General features: G+C 45.0%; 1 protein-coding gene across 1 annotated transcript in view; it reads right to left on the bottom strand.

Annotated features, from left to right (window-relative positions):
* plekhh1 (pleckstrin homology domain containing, family H (with MyTH4 domain) member 1) overlaps positions 1-16,272 on the bottom strand; it is a 155,946-nt gene that overhangs the window by 69,741 nt on the left and 69,933 nt on the right. Inside the window, exons 4-6 of the mRNA XM_078563061.1 lie at positions 10,348-10,497; positions 8,746-8,829; positions 4,056-4,137 (exon numbers count right to left, since the gene is read on the bottom strand). Of these exons, the coding sequence (XP_078419187.1) occupies positions 4,056-4,137; positions 8,746-8,829; positions 10,348-10,497 (316 nt within the window). The remainder of the gene's footprint in view (positions 1-4,055; positions 4,138-8,745; positions 8,830-10,347; positions 10,498-16,272) is intronic.

Genomic DNA, 16,272 nt, shown 5'->3' with positions numbered 1-16,272 from the left:
ACCTATCCTTGTAACTGAGGTCCCTCATCCCTGGAACCATTTTTGTGAATCTTTTCTGCACCCTCTCTAATGCCTTCAAATCCTTCCCAAAGTGTGGCGCCCAGGATTGGACACAATACCCTGGTTGAGGCCGAATCAGTGTTTTATACAGGTTCATCATAACTTTCTTGCTTTTGGACTATTTGCTTATAACTTATTCCATTTCCCATTTCTTATGTTCTTATACAGATTTTGAAGACATGCATCTAGTCTAACGTTAAAGGCAACCTACTTGGGAAATAAAATTTCAACTTCGACTGTAAAGAGGAAAGCCATGGTAAAACTGGGGCTCATGTAGTATTTTGAAGGTGAGGACAAGAATTCACACCCATTGTTCTTGCAATCTGAGAAATGAAACTGAGTCAAAGAAAATCTGTCAGTTCTGACCCTTACCTCATTTTTCTTGTTGCAAGAAACAGCTCAGCTGATGGGTTGGCAATGTTTGAATGGCCCAACTCAAGGTGATGGGCATTCCTACCTATTAATCCCTAGTTATTGAATAACAAAGCACAGGATTACATTTTAGACCTGTAAATCTGTTACTGAGTTCCGTTGAGTCATTCAGTCAGAATGTTATGGGAAGCGGTCAAACATTAAACCCTGGGATTAGATATTTCCAAAACCAGCTAAATATCTGTCTACTCGGTCCCTCAGATAGTGAGCTGGGCTGTTTTTCATGATTTTATCCACCAAGAGCCAATTCTATAACATTCACACTGTGATGTTGTTGGGGAGTGAGCCTTGGGCTTCGTGGCAACATTCCCGTCAGAAGGTGAGAGGTCCAGGGTGAATAGAGGAAGAAAGACTTGCATTTATGTAGCACCTTTCACTACCTCAGGGTGTCCTAAACTGCTTTACTGATTTTTTTTCCCCTTCATTCTTTCATGGGATGTGGGCGTCGCTGGCGAGGCCAACATTTGTTGCCCATTCGTAATTGCCCCTGAACTGAGTAGCTTCCTAGGCCATTTCAGAGGGCAGTTAAAAGTCAACCACATTTGCGAGTCACATATAGGTCAGACTGGGTAAAGATGGCTGCATTGTTCCAGTGAAACTCAACGCAAACTGGAGGAACAGCACCTCATCTTCCGATGAGGCACTTTACAGCCTTCCGGACTTAACATTGAGTTTAACAACTTCAGATCATGAACTCTCTCCTCCATCCCCACCCCCTTTTTGATCCCCTTTTTTCTAATAATTAAATATTTTTATATATATTTTTTTCTTTTACCACCTATTCCTATTATTATTTTTAAAATTTATTTCCATCCATTGTTTTATCTCCACCTTTTAGCCTATTTCGATCCCTTCCCCCCCACCCCCACTAGGGCTATGTGTCACTTGCTTATCCTGCTTTCTACCCTTAATGTCACCATTAGCACATTCCTTAGCTAATATCACCACCGTCAACACCCCTTTGACCTTTTGTCTATGACATCTTTGGCAATCTCTCCTTTGCCTCCACCTATCACTGGCCCTCTATCCAGCTCTACCTGTCCCACCCCCCCTTTTAACAGCTTATATTTCACCATATTTCTATTTCTCAATAGTTCTGATGAAGAGTCATACGGACTCGAAACGTTAACTGTATTCCTCTCCAAAGATGCTGTCAGACATGCTGAGTTTTTCCAGCAATTTTTGTTTTTGTTAAAGATGGCTAATGTCCTTTAGGGAAGGAAATCTGTGAACCAGATGGGTTTTTACAACAATCGCTGATAGTTATGATAACTGTCATCGATGATAGCTGTCATGGTCACCATTACTGAGACTAGCTATACATTCCAGATTTGTTAATTGAATCTAAATTCCACCAGCTGCCATGGTGAGATTTGAACCCATGTCCCCAGAGCAATAGCCTGGATTACTAATCCAGTGACATTACCACTGTCTCCCCTGCCACTAACCTATTTCTTTCTCCAGCTCTCTCTCCCCCTTAAGACGCTGTTGAACCTTTCTCTTTACCAAGATTTTGGTCAGCTGCCAAGTACCTCCTTCCTTGGCTGTTTTGGTCTGACTTCCTGTAAAGTGCCTTGGGATACTTTACTATGTTAAAGGCGTTATATAAATACTAGTTGTTAACGTTGAAACAGCTGTCTGTATCTATGTATAAAAACATTGCATCTAGTCAGCCACACTGCATCATCAGAACCACACATACACATATGCCAATTTCCTGCAGCTGATGGGCTCAGAGTTATAAAACACTGACAATCACGTTAGAACTGGAAGAGGGTGCATATGAAACATGGGGAAAATGGGTCATTAAATTTCTGCTGAGGAGCAAACCATGGGCACCTGTAAATAAAGAATTTGCCAGGAAATGAATGGAAATGTGAGGCAAATCAAAGCATCCCAAATACGTACATTTTTCAATGTTCCCGACTGCCATCTTAGTTCCTCCCTTTTGCTGAGCATTCACTTGGGAATGGAAATAAAGTTTGGAATGTAATAAAGGATTTTAGCTATTGGCAATAATGTGAATGGGGTGATATCGGATGCCTTTCTGTTCATTTGCATGGGAATGAAGATTAGGAGAGAAGTATAACTGCGAATCTGTCTGATCTTACCCATTTTACAATCTTACCAGTGAGTGGTTTAAACATCCATTCCCTTTACTAGCAACGTTCCCTGGCTGCAATTCACCAAAGCTTCTCAGGCACCTCCCAAACCCTTAACCTCTGCCACCTAGAAGAACAAGGGCAGCAAGTGCATGGGAACACCATCACCTGCAAGTTCCTCACTCCTCCAGCCCCTACAACCCTCCCTATCTCTGCAACCTCCTCCAGCCCCAACAATCCTCTCTACCTCTGTAACCTCCTCCATCCCCTACACACCTCCATATCTCTGTAAACACCTCCAGCCCCTACAATCTTCCCTATCTCTGAATCCTCCTCCATTCCATACAACACTCCATATCACTGTAACCTCCTCCAGCCCCTACAATCTTCCCTATCTCTGAATCCTCCTCCATTCCATACAACACTCCATATCACTGTAACCTCCTCCAGCCCCTACAACCCTTCCTGTGTCTGTAACCTCCTCCAGCCTCTACATCCCACCCTATCTCAGTTAACTCCTCCAGCCAAGTGACACACCATTCTGGCTTGCAAATATATTGTTGTTACTTCATCATCGCTAGGGCAAAATCTTGGAACTCCCTCCCTAACAGCAGTGTGGGAATGCCTTCAACACATAGACTCCAATGGTTCAAGAAGGCAGGTGTCCATCATCTTTTCAAAGGCAAATAGGATGGGAACTAAAAGGTAGCCTTGCCTGTGGCACCCACATTCCATTCATGAATTATTAAAAAGTTTGACTCAATAGTAGCTCTTGTACTTCTGTGCTAGCAAACAATGGGTCCAAGCTCTGACCTCAGTGTAGTACTGCTCTCTTTTAAAGGAGACTTTAACCTGAGGTCCCATCTAACATTGAAGTGCCAGCCTAGAATTATGTGCTCAAGTCTCTGGAGTGGAACCTCAGAGGCAAAGGCACTTCACAACCAGTGGACTACCTTTAAACTGTAATCATTGTTGTAATGTAGGAAATGTGGTAGCCAATTCTTGCACAGCAAGCTCCCACAAACAGCACTGTGATAAGTGACCTGATAACATGATTTTGTCATGTTGATTGAAGGACAACTATTGGCCAGGACATCTAATGAGAGAGAGTGAACAATTTAGGTTACACAGAGAATGGTGAATAGAAGGAACAAAGTGCCCTGGGGAAAGTAGATTATATCCACTGGTTTAAGAGGGAACTGGGAGAAAATTTGCCAGATACCACCTTTGAAAGGAATGAAAGCGAGAATGGTAATTTTTTTTTAAACTTCAGGACCACCCAGATAGACCAAAGATTTCTTCCGATGCTTCACAATCTTATGTTACCACACGTCAGTCAATGCACAGGAGCATCCTGTTCTAAGTTAGCCAAACAAGAAGAAGATGAAGAATTTAAAGTGTTGCCATTTTCCATTTCAAAGCTTTGTGCTTCTCCTTCCTGTGAAGGGCAGGTCTCTGTACCTTGAATCTTGGTGTGCAGGGCCTGAATCTGTTCAGCTTGTTTCCGGGTGGTTACTTTGAGATGATGGTTTTCAAATTCCAGCTTTAAAAAGCAAAACCAAAAGAAAATAAGTAAGGAATGAACTTGCAATTATACAGCACCTTTCACCTCCTTCGAGCAACTCAAAAGGCCTCACAACCAATCAGGAAGTTCTGAAATGTAGGGCTGGATCTTTGGGTCTTTTTCCTCTCGAGGTCAGGATCATTTTTGGCTTGTAATCCCGATCAGGACTGCTGGTGCAATCTTCAGGGATGCACCCGATTAAGAGGGAGCCTCCGGGATGGGCATTCAATTAGGGAAGGAAGGCGAGTTGAGGGTGATTCAGGGTGTGCGATTTAAAGGGTGGCAGGCAGTCTTCACTGTGTCTGCAGTGCGGGTGCTGCCGAGGTGGATGGGACGAGAGAGCGAGGGCAGGACGGAGGGGATGAGCAAAACAGCTGGAGGAAAGGCCGGCCACTTCTTCATCAGAATACTACGCCCGACAGCAGCGTTCAGAAGATAATCATACAGAGGCAATCCTCCCCTGCGGAGGACCTCAGGCTTGCCCATTTGCCCCTCTAATGTGGGGATCGCATGGTCTTGCCATGGCACTCTGATCTCCTGCTGGTGCACGCGCCTCCTGTGAGTTGACAAGCTGCAGACACTGCAGGGGGGTCCCGTGCGCCCCCCAAAAAATCCCATTGCCCTCAGAAAATGCAAAATGAGTTGCTTCATTAACAACTTCAACAGGCTTCCCGCCTCTGCTGGGCGGGTTACATTCAGCGCACAGAAGCTGCCACCCTGGTAAGTGAAAGGTGGCGGGAACATGTTGGCATTCTTGTCCAACACCATGTTTGCTGATTTTCCTTGCCCCATGCCCTCCCCGCCTCCAAGGGCCTGGTAAAATTTCCCCCATAGCCTCTATTGTGGTGTAGGTAAAGCGATCTTGGAATAAGCTGTGTAACACAAGGACACAATGGGAACTGCTGATTGGATCTCTCCTGCTCAATGCGCCACCTTGTGAAGCAGTGTTACCTCCTGTACCTGTGACTAATCTCACTTCCTCACTCCCACCTGACAACCTTCAATCCAACGCAATCTGAAAGTTAGCACTATAAAATGTACTTTCTGAGGTGAGAAAAATGAGACTTATGTTCAATCCATAAGGTACAAGTGACATTGTGAGCACTACTTTCCCATGCAGCATTAGTACAAATCTATTCCTTTAGGTTCCAATGAATGGGAATGCTCTTGAAAGCTGAAGGATAAACAAAAGGGGCCAAATATTTATCTTGCCTTGGGAAAAGCTTGACCTGCACATTTTCGTGATTCGCAAACTGTGCACCCAACCCTTGTGTGACTTCATGTGTCACTTTTGTCTTTTCACACTGGAGCTGGGTTTCCAGCACAGTTTGTGAGTCACTAACCAGTGCAGGAGGAATTTTGGCGTAGAAACGGGTCAGTTAGAAGGCCAGCCTTGATTCTCCAACATGGTATCCCAGCTCCCAACAGTGTTTAAAAACCTCCGAAGCCTCACCCCTCACCCTCCTACCCACCCCCATGCCAGTCCATGCTGCCTCAGATTGCCCATGACACCGCTATGCTCCCATGTATCTTCCATACCCCTCAGATTCCACCAAGCCACCTCTTTGCCCCTCATGTATCCTCCATTCCTCCTCAGATTTCCCCATATCATTGACATGAAGAAAGAAATTGCATTCTGGCATGTGAAAAAAAAAACTTGTAATCCTATTAAATTGCGTCAACAAACCAGAAACATGAAAGGGACTATCTGTTATTACAATTTCTTGAAACTATCATTCATTCTCAGATGCATGGAACACCTGTGCTGAAACCCATTAGCACTTGAAACTCAGCCAAGCATTGATAATGGTCACAGCTGTCCAAATAATAGATTGTTCTCTGAAAGGGGAAGAACAGGTGCTCATTTCAATTTCAAGGCAGGGTGCCTGTCAATCAATGTAGAGAAGCAAATGGTTAGATTCTTTCCAAGGGTCAAAACCAGGCTTTTTTCCAGATCAGCCAGAGCCATTTAAATCACAGTAGAAAAGATGACAGCACGGGCTAACAGGACAATTTGATACATTTTTCATTGTATTATGATGCTTTCTCCATTGGCAAAGCACTGCAATACTTGTGAACAAATGCACAAGGCTGGTCAATATGAGGGTCAACTTATATTTGCAGGACAGGTCCCGATGATGAATCACTGCATTAAAAACACACCCACATTACCATACAGCATCTAATAGTGACACTTGAAGTTCTAAAAACACTTTACACTTACCTTTCAGAATGTTCCAGACTCCTCAGCAGGCTTTCCATTTTCTTCATGAACTGTCAAACCTGGCGTGCGTTTATTGGGCTTCCAGAACCCTGCGCCACCAGAAGAAAATGGTGTGTGGGAAGAAATCTGATTTCCATTCCCTATTTAAAATGGGGAACCTGACCTCAGCGGGTTCGGGTGTGTCTTCTGCACACTAGGCAGTCCCGGCCCGCAAACAGGCCAGAGGTAAATAACGTGGGTCGAGAGTGCGGAGGAAAATCAGATTTCCTCCAAATAGAATGTAAGTGTGGCCATTCGCGTGCTGAAATGCTGAACCCTGATAAAAATACAGTGTTTGATAAAGTACCACATGACAGACTTGTCAGGAAAAATGATGTGCACGGTTTAAAGGGGTGGTGGCAGCATGAATATGAATTGGGCCAAGAGATAAAAAGCAGAGAGAGATTGTTAAACAGTTGAAAGCTCAAAGCTAAACAAGTGAGCTCCCTGTCCCCCCTCAACCCCCAAAGTGGGTAAATACTTTGCAGTACTGAGCATCCCCACTTCCTCCATCTCAGTCAGGTCGACTTCAGCTTCTATTCATGGTCTGTGCTGAGCCAAAGACCACCAGCTGTGGTCTCAGCTGAGAGAGGTGTGGAGCTCATGGACATAGTCAAAGGTTGCAGGGGGAGCAAGAAACAAAATGAAAAGCAATTGGGGATCCTGTCCTTATCATCATCCCGTGACCTCTGCTAGGATTATTCTGGGCTAAAAGGGTTAAACAATGAGGACAGATTGCATAGACTAGGCTTGTACTCCTCCAAGTACAGAAGATTAAGGGCTGAGCTAGTAGAGGTGTTTGAGATGATTTAAGAAATTTGTAGGGTAGATAGAGAGAAACTATTTCCTTTGACGAGAGGAGCCTAGAACAAGAGGACAGAACCTTAAAATTAGAACCAGCCAGTTCAGGGCTGATGTCGGGAAGCAATTCTTCACACAAAGGGTAGTGGAAATATGGAACTTTGCAGAGGGATAATATAAACAAAGAACAGGACCTTCTTCTAAATGGTTAAGTCCAGGCTCGGTGTTTAATAATATTTTGACATCTCAGCCCAGGAATGCACGTTACTCATCTCATGATAACAGCGGGTCAGAGGTCAAGGAATGTGCCGAGATTCCGGAATGATGATGTATTGCCTGGATGCAGCACCTGGTGCGAGAGCAGGAAAGCGTGAATTCAAACTCTGGTCTTCAGCAAGTTAGCCACTTTCAGCAACCCATAACTCTCCAAGGTGGCAGGAGGAAGTTGGGGAGAACGTGACAGGGTTCCTCCCTCCTAGTCACTATCGAAAGACTTTGTGCTCGGAGGTACATGCGAGTGTAGTTCAGGCAAGTACAGCATTCCCTACAATGGGGCCAAGCCTTCGGGTGAGGAGCAGAAAAGTGGAAATGACTCTTCTCTCCATACACTGGATTAGCTGCTATTTTCTTTCAATTCTCCTGTCTGGTTGTGCCAAGTCTTATCCACAGGGAAAGGAGTCTGGTCACTCTCACAGAATTGTCCCTCGCTGGCCAAAGTTTTTTCATAATGAGCACACTGTGGTCCTAGAACTTGGAAAAGGGAGGAATCCAGGGGGAAACAGGACTGACTTGTAATTGCTTTATAGAGTCATTCGGATGTGGACATTGCCCATTCCTAGTTGCTTTTGAGAAGGTGGAGGCGAACCTTCTAGTTGATGTTTGTTGATTTATGAACACTTAATTTTCACTTTTGCACTTTAAGGAAACCAACATCTGCAGCAGCAATAGCATCCTTCACCTTTGCTGCATGGACAGAGGGAGGGTGGAGGAGTGTGTGGCGAGGAGGAAGAGCCCGCCCGACAAGGGCAAAATTCTGCCCCATGAATATCTGGGGGTGTGAGTTGTAAAGCCTCACACCCCATAGCCAATGCTGAAAGGAGGCAGCTGTGGCCATGAGGAGAATCAACAATCTGTATTTCTACAGTGCCTTTAAGGTAGTAAAACATGCCAAGGAGCTTTCACAAACATGAGCAAACTAAATTTGACACCAAGCCACTTAGAGATATTAGGACAGGTGGCGAAAAAATTGGTCAAAGAGGCAGGTTTAAAGGAGCCTCTTAAAGGAGGAGAGAAAGAGTTGGACAGAGAGGTAGAAAGGTTTAGGGAAAGAATCGCAGAGTTTAGGACCAAGGCAGCGGAAGGCACGTCCACCAACAGTGGAGCCATTAAAATCGGGGATGGACAAAAGCTCAAGATTAGAGAAGTGTAGTGATCTCGGAGGGTTCAGTGCCTCATCCTCTCTACAGTGGCTTCATTTAATGCTGCAAAGTCACCTCAAGTATACACCACGACTCAGGACTTACTTCTCTTAACTTAAACGTCACCCACTCTTTGATTCTGGCCGCCTTTTCCTCAATCACCTTCGCTTCCTGGGCTCTTAACTGGTTCTGAGAAAATTAATTAGTAATTAAGGTAATTAAAATTGTTTTCATGTCTTGAGCAGGAATTAATTTTTGAATTTGGAAATTATGTCAAAACACAAATAGATGAGATCGAATGAGAACTTAGCAATTTTGGCTACAAATACACAGATTTTAGGCCTAATGAGGTAAAAAATATAACAGCGATTCCACACATTGTGAAAACAAAACATGCATTTCCATTCAAATATTAATAATGTTGGTTGGGGTTCTTCAGTGTTCAAATATCTCAACAGGGAAATAAGACGGGAAACATTTCTTCCTAGACCTATCTGCCCACTGATCCGGAATATTCTGTGAGAAAAACTGTTTCAAGTGTAACCACAGCCAGGCTTGGGCTGTCCAATCCTAATGCTCTTAAATGGTAAGTTAAATAGTAACCTATTTAAGATGGATATATTGTTGTTAATTGAAATGTCATCCACAATATAACTACCATATTTATAATGTGTGAGCAATGACTCAGTGGGTTGCACTATCATCTTTTGAGTCAGAAGCCTTGCTTTAGAGGCTGGAGCACAGGCTGTAGGTTGACACTGGTGCATTACTGAAGTAGTGCTGCACTGCCGGAGATGCCGTAGTTTGGGCAAGACTAAGCTGCCACTCCATCTGCCCTCTCATGGCATAATTTCGAAGAAGAGCAGGTGACTTCTCCCAAGTGTTTTGCTCAATATTTATTCCCTCAACTAACATCACTAAAATAGATTATTTGGCTGCTATTACATTGCAGTTTCTGGGAGCTTGCTGTGCACAAATTAGCTGCTACATTTCCCACATTGTAATGATTACCACACATCAAACAATTTTAATCCAGATGTCCCTTTCATATATAAATAATCTGAGAGCTGGTTCCTGTCTAGGCTTTCACCTACATTTTGTTTTCAGACTAAAATTTATTGACTGGATACTCACCATTAGTCCACTACTGCCATCTGTTGAGGTCAGCATCACTGGTATTTGAATCTGGGACCTACAGATATATAATCCTCTATACCTCCCAAACCCATGTCCTCCATCACCTAGAAGGACAAGGGCAGCAGGTGCATGGGAATACCACCACCTTCAAGCTCCCCTCCAAGACACACACCATCCTGACTTGGAAATATATCACCATTCCTTCATCGTCACTGGGTTAAAATCCTGAAACTCCCTCCCTAACAGCGCTGTGGGTGTACCTACACCACATTGACTGCAGCGGTTCAAGAAGAAGGTCCACCACCACCTTCTCAAGGGCAACCGGGGATGGTTAACAAATGCCAGCCTTGCCAGTGACACCCATACCCTGAGAACGAATTAAAAACAATTACACTATCTACTGAAACATTGAGGTTTCAGAGTCTTGCTCTCTATAATTAATGTAAGCAAAGGAGAGTAAAAATATAATAAAGACTTTTCAAGGTCTTGCTTGATTTTCAAATAACCTAAAAGATTTATGATTGCAATTGTGATATTTGGTTCCAAACATTAACTGTTTTGTTGAACTACCTGTTTGTCCAACTGTTGTTCCAGCCTCTGAATCATGTCGTCCTTTTCCTGCAGTGTATTGGTTACTTCTTGGTACCTCCTGAATAAACTGTTCTCTGATTCGCTGGTCTGGACATTGGCCACTTTCAATTTCTCCCTCATTGCCTGCACCTGAATAGAGTTAAAAGTAAAACAAATTTTAGCAGAAGCATTCTACGCTAAAGGAACTGTATAAATATAAGTTGTTGCTAATGAATGAACACTGCTAGATGAAGATAGGGGTGACAAGGATATGCTGTGACCTTAGGGCCATTTATTATAATCCATTAAAGCCCTTTTATACGGTGTGATGGGGAGGAAAGAATGCATACTTAAAGTAGTTTATCCTTATTGGTGGCTTCTCTCACCTTGCTTGACCTGAGCGAGCTTCTTCCAGCACACGTAGCTGAGTGGGGAGTGACTGAGCTGGCATTTACTGTCCTGGCCAATTCCTTCCCTTTCCTTTAGGGTGCCAGCCTTAGCTCAGTGCGTAGTGATTTTTACTTTAATCATAGCCACTGTTGTGATGTAGGAGAGTGCAAGCCCATCAGTGCATAGAAAGACCCCACAAACAGCAATGAGATAATGGCCAGATAATGTTTCAGGGATGGCACCTCAGAAGGTGCAGCACTCCCTCAGTTCTACACCTCCAGTAAAAGTTCAATTCCGGCGAGTTCCCTGCAATTTTTGCTCTGTGTCCAATGGGAAGTTTTATTTCCACATTCTGATGTACCAGTGATACGTTATCTTAAATGCAGAGGCAAAAGGAGAGGCCCTGCAGAATGCTGAACCAAAACGCCATCCTCCCAGAGAGTATACTGGGAGGTCAACTGTCTCTCAGCTGGAGACATAAACAGAGAACTGGTGTTACATAGAATTTACAGCACAGAAGCAGACCATTCACGGGTGTATGCCAATATTTATTCTTCCCAAGAGCGTCCTCCCAGAGTACTTCATCTAACGCATCAGCATTTCCTTCTCTTCCTGCTGCCCTCTTGTACTTAGCCCGTTTCCCCTATGCTCTTTGCCTCAACTACTCCACTTGACAACAAGATCCATATTCTAGCCCCTCTCTGGATAAAGGTGTTTCTTATGAGTCCCCTATGGGATTTGTTAGTGAATATCTTATATTTTAAGGCCTGCAGTTTTGGACAAACCCATGCGAAAACATTTTTCTCCACATCTACTCCATCAAACTCCCTACACAATTTTAAAGATCTGTATTAGGTCACTACTCAGCCTTCTCTTTTTAGACAAAAGAGCCTCAACCTTTCATTCCTTCCCGATGATTATAGTGTTATGGGTAAAGAACAGGACAGAAGGAAGAAGCCGAGGAAATGACCACCCAAGACTTTGTTTAATGTCTGCTCTTAATGTCGGCTAAACAAAGCTCGCGTTAGGTTGTAACTTGAAGCCATCCATTCTCCACACAAGGTCACAGTCCAAAGTACCCCTATAACTCCCACTCACACAAAAAAAAACAGGGGAGGCTAAATCTGTTTTGCAGACGGTAACAGATCAAGCTTCGGAGGCCCTCAGTAATGTTGACACAACACAACTCTGTGAGCGAATCCTCACAAAGGAGATATTTATTGACACTCAGGCACAGAGTGTGGGAAAGCTAGCCCTCCCACCACCCCACTCATAACCTTCCGTCTTGACATGCACTCAGTCTTAATAATGGGCCTCAGCTTCCTGGTAATTGAGTAAAGTGCCAACCTTGACAACACAGAGAGGGCTAATCGTCTGAATTCTTTTGACGATCTGTCCATATGGCTAATGACGGGCTTAAAGCCTTTGAAGTTCACCTAGAAGCCTTGAGCTGAAGCCTTGATTACTGAATGGTTTTAACCCTTATGCTGCTGGTCTACCGCTGGGAATTTTCTGATGATTGGCGAATGAACTGTGGGATGTGAGGAAACATACTGGACCATTAGTACTTTCTCTGCTGGATGAAAGGAAATAATCTTGACTTAGTCAATGTAAACATGGAGAAGCCGGATTGGAGGTCTGAAAATCCTTACCAGTATCCAACAGGTCTATCTCCACCCAGCTGTTATGAACTTCAATGAGGATCGGAATCCCAGGTACAATCAAAGTTACTTTGGCTTTTGAGCAGTTTTAACTAGAGATGCCAACTCTGACTTGACATCTTCCTTGAGTTTTCATGACACGGAGGAGACGCGGGACCAATTTCAGAGTTGGGCCAGGAACGCGGGGCCGAATGGCTATTGTCATGCTCACGCAATATGAACTTTTGGAGTATAAATTTGAAATAGACACTTTACTTGAAAAGAAAATGGAGTTGAGAGGTCAGGTACCTTTTCTTTCCCGCCAATACACATGGAGCTACAGGACCCCCAAGATAATCTGCCCTTCTCCAAATAATTAAAGAAACTGCTTTCACCATACTGCTTGCAGACTTTTCGACTTCAGAGTTGAAATCCAAAGAATGGGTGTGAAAAAACCCTATTCTGTCACGATGGCATGGGAATGGGTGAAACCCAGACCCCAGTGTTTGACAATGGCCTTGCTATCAGGATAATGGAAATGAAGCACTCTGGTCAGATGACAGAAATCAGGTTTTTAATAAAGACGTTTAATAAGGCGCATTTTCAGAACAATGGAGGAAGAAGAACCTGCCTAAGAACCATCAGAAAGCATAGACATCGGGTTGGCCTCGACTCCTCCATTTGAGGAACTGAACCATGGTTTTCACCACAGGGCTTTGAAATAACCTCAACTGGAGCGGAACAAGAGAAATTTGCTACTGCAAGCAATAAACCACAGCGAATCCGTCTTCCTAAACCTCCAGACTTCAATGGACCAAAAGGATTACTGGCCTGCATCGTTTCCAAGCCTTTATCCTGGGGAAAAGCGAGTGTAGCCAAAGAACTTTCAAACTCTGATGAGCAAAGTGCATGCTACCATCTTTAATCATAACCTTTTCTTGAGTGTGTATGTGTGTGTGTGAGTGTGTGAGTGTGTGTACTTCCATACATATTCGGATGTTGAATAATTAATATGCATTTTCCTTTTAAAACAGACGAGAAAACCTGTCATTTGTCCGTCCGTTCCTGACAGTCTCAGCATGCAGAGGGTTAAAACATTTTTTTTCCTTTTTTACAAACACGCTGTCTTCAGTCGAGGTGGAAAAAGGACCTTTCATCCCTTTAATCTCTCCCTGTCTCTAACACTACTTATCATCCAGCTCAGTCATTTGGCCTTATTTTAGCACCTCCAATCACTAATAAAGAAGGGCGTTTGAAGAAAATGAAAAATTAAAGCACACCATTCTTTTCTGGGACGAGCAACTTGCCAAGGCTGTTTCGACAGCCTGTGACCTCTACCATCTAAGAGGACAAGGGCAGCAGATGCATGGGAACACCACTACCTGGGAGTCCCCATCCAAGACACACACCATCCTGACATGGAACTATATCGCCATTCCTTCAGTGTCGCTGGGTCAAAAACCTGGCACTCCCTCCCTAACGGCACTGTGGGTGTGCTTATACCAGTTGAAGTGCAGCAGTTCAAGGAGGCGGCTCACCAGCACCTTCTCAAGGGCAATTAGGGATGGGCAATAAATGTTGACCTTTCAATAACAACAACTTGCTTGGTTATAGCGCTTTTAATGTAGAAAAACATCCCAAGGCACTTCAGAGATGAACAATTTTAGTCTCCTTACCAAGGACGGACATACTTGCCATAGAAGGAGTGTGACAAAGGTTCACTAGGCAAATTCCTGGACTCCATGTGGACTCATCTCCTCTGGAAACTGCCTCCTCAGCCCTCACCCTCTTGAGGCCATTTGCACAGATCAACATGTGCCCCCACGTACACCCTGGGATGCCCCCCCTCCCCAGTACATCACTCGTCCTGTGGCCTCTTCCCTTGCCTGAGGCCACTTCTCCCCCTTCGCCAAGCAAGCCCGAGCCCTGCAGCCGTTGAAAAGCCACCTGCATCTTACAGCTGGCCCGGTAGGTGGGTGACCTGCCCGTGAGCTCCCCTAAAAGCAACGTCGTGTTGCCTGGCGTGCTGACCGTGAGTGATGCCTGAAGCAAGGTAAACAAACAAATCTCAAAGTCCTGGGCAAAGTTCAGCTCGCCAAGTGCGCATCGCTTATGTTCAGTTATGAAACACATCAACGTGCAATCACGCCCGCCATGACGCCCGACGCCAGCGGGCATGGAAAATTCTGCCCTAGGAGGCCCAGTCTCAGATAAGAGGTCAGCCATTTTGGTCTGAGATAAGGAGGAATTTCTTCAGAGGCTGTTAATCTTCGCAATTCTCCACCCCAGTGGGCTATGCATTCTGTATTTAAGGTCGAGACTGATAGATTTTTGAGCACTAAGGGAATCAAGGGATATGGGGATGGTGGTGGGGGATGCAGGTGGTAGTGGAGTTGATGTAGTTCAGCCATGATCTTATTGAGTGGTGGAGCTGGCTCGAGTGGCTGTATGGCCTACTCCTGTTCCTATTTCTCATGTCCTTATAATTTGACACTCAGCCATACCAGGAGGTATCAGGACAGGTGAACCAAAAGCTTGTTCAAGGAGGAGGGAAAGGTAGTGAGGCAGAGGTTTAGGAAGGGAATTCCAGAGCTTCGGGGCAGGAGTTTACGTTCTGCGGGTGGGCACGTGCCTGACCCGACTGGATGTAAAGTAGCAACGCGATGACATCGGGTGAGCGTCCCAACGTCATCGCGCACTCACGCGATCTTTCAGTCGGGGGCGCTCAGAAGAGTCGGCAGCAAGCCCGACGACATTTCAGAGGCCGATTGAGGCCATTAATGTATTAATCAAATGCTATTTTTCGCTGCTGTCCAACCTTACAGCTGGTGGGCGGGCGGGCGAATTGGCCAGGCGGCCTTTTGATTTTTTTCAGGAAACCTCATCCACGGGAGGGATGAGGTTTCCACAATTAAATAAAAAATAAATATAAATTTTTGGTCAGAATCTTTATTCTCTTTATGTTATTGTGAGTGAGTCCCACGTTGGGACATTTTTTTTTTTCTATATTTTAAAAATCGCCAGCTCCCTGCCTTCAGGGAGCTTTCAGTGCGCAGTCCCACCACCCACCCCGCGCATGCGCAGACTTCAGTGCTCCCACCCCGGCAGCCCTGAGCTTCTCAGCGTGCCTTTCACACTGCCCGATTGTGGGCGGCAGACCGTTTCCCAGCCACTACTGGGCTTGCCCGCTGCTTCCGACCTACCACCCGAAAATCCTGCCCTAGCGCCCGAAGGCACCAGCGTTGGTGGAGTGAAGGGAAAGGGCGGCACACAAGTGGCCAGAATTGGAGGAACGTAGATTGTCTCAGAAGTTTGCGGGGCTGGAGGAAGTTACAGAGATAAAGGGCAGTGAGGCCTAAGGGGCGGTTTGAACATGCGCATGAGAACATTAAAATTCAGAAGTTGCTGGATCGGAAATCAATGTAGGTCAGCAAGCGATGGGGCGAGGGGTGAAAGGAGTTTGCTGTAAATTAGGATTATGAGCAGCAGAGAGTCACGAGTTCAAGTTTACAGAGGTTGCAAGGTGGGAGGCTGGCCAGAATAGCAAAGGAATTGTTGAGTTTATAGGTAACAAAGTTTTAAAATCTCCTGATGGAGAATGGCATCCAGGCTGTTTGGACGGGGAGGGGATGAGAGGGGAGGGTGGGGGAAGGGCAGTTCCAACTCATTAAAAGCAATAAAACGCCTCATTCAGCTGAGGTCTCCGTTTCTCTCCTGATTCCAGGGGTTTTCCCAGGCGCACACATTGATGTGAGCAAGTGAACTGTGAAGCTGGGGGATGAGGGAGTGGGGGGGGCGGTTTGGCCCAGTGGCCAGGGGTTTAATCATTCATCAGTTGCCAGGGGAGCTGTGGGAACCTTTTGAGCACGAATCCAGCACTAGGCCGACTCACCTA

Source organism: Cetorhinus maximus, chromosome 18 (genome assembly GCF_964194155.1).
Source record: "Cetorhinus maximus chromosome 18, sCetMax3.hap1.1, whole genome shotgun sequence".
Classification (NCBI taxonomy): Eukaryota; Metazoa; Chordata; class Chondrichthyes; order Lamniformes; family Cetorhinidae; genus Cetorhinus; species Cetorhinus maximus.
This window is presented reverse-complemented; position numbering and strand designations above follow the sequence as displayed.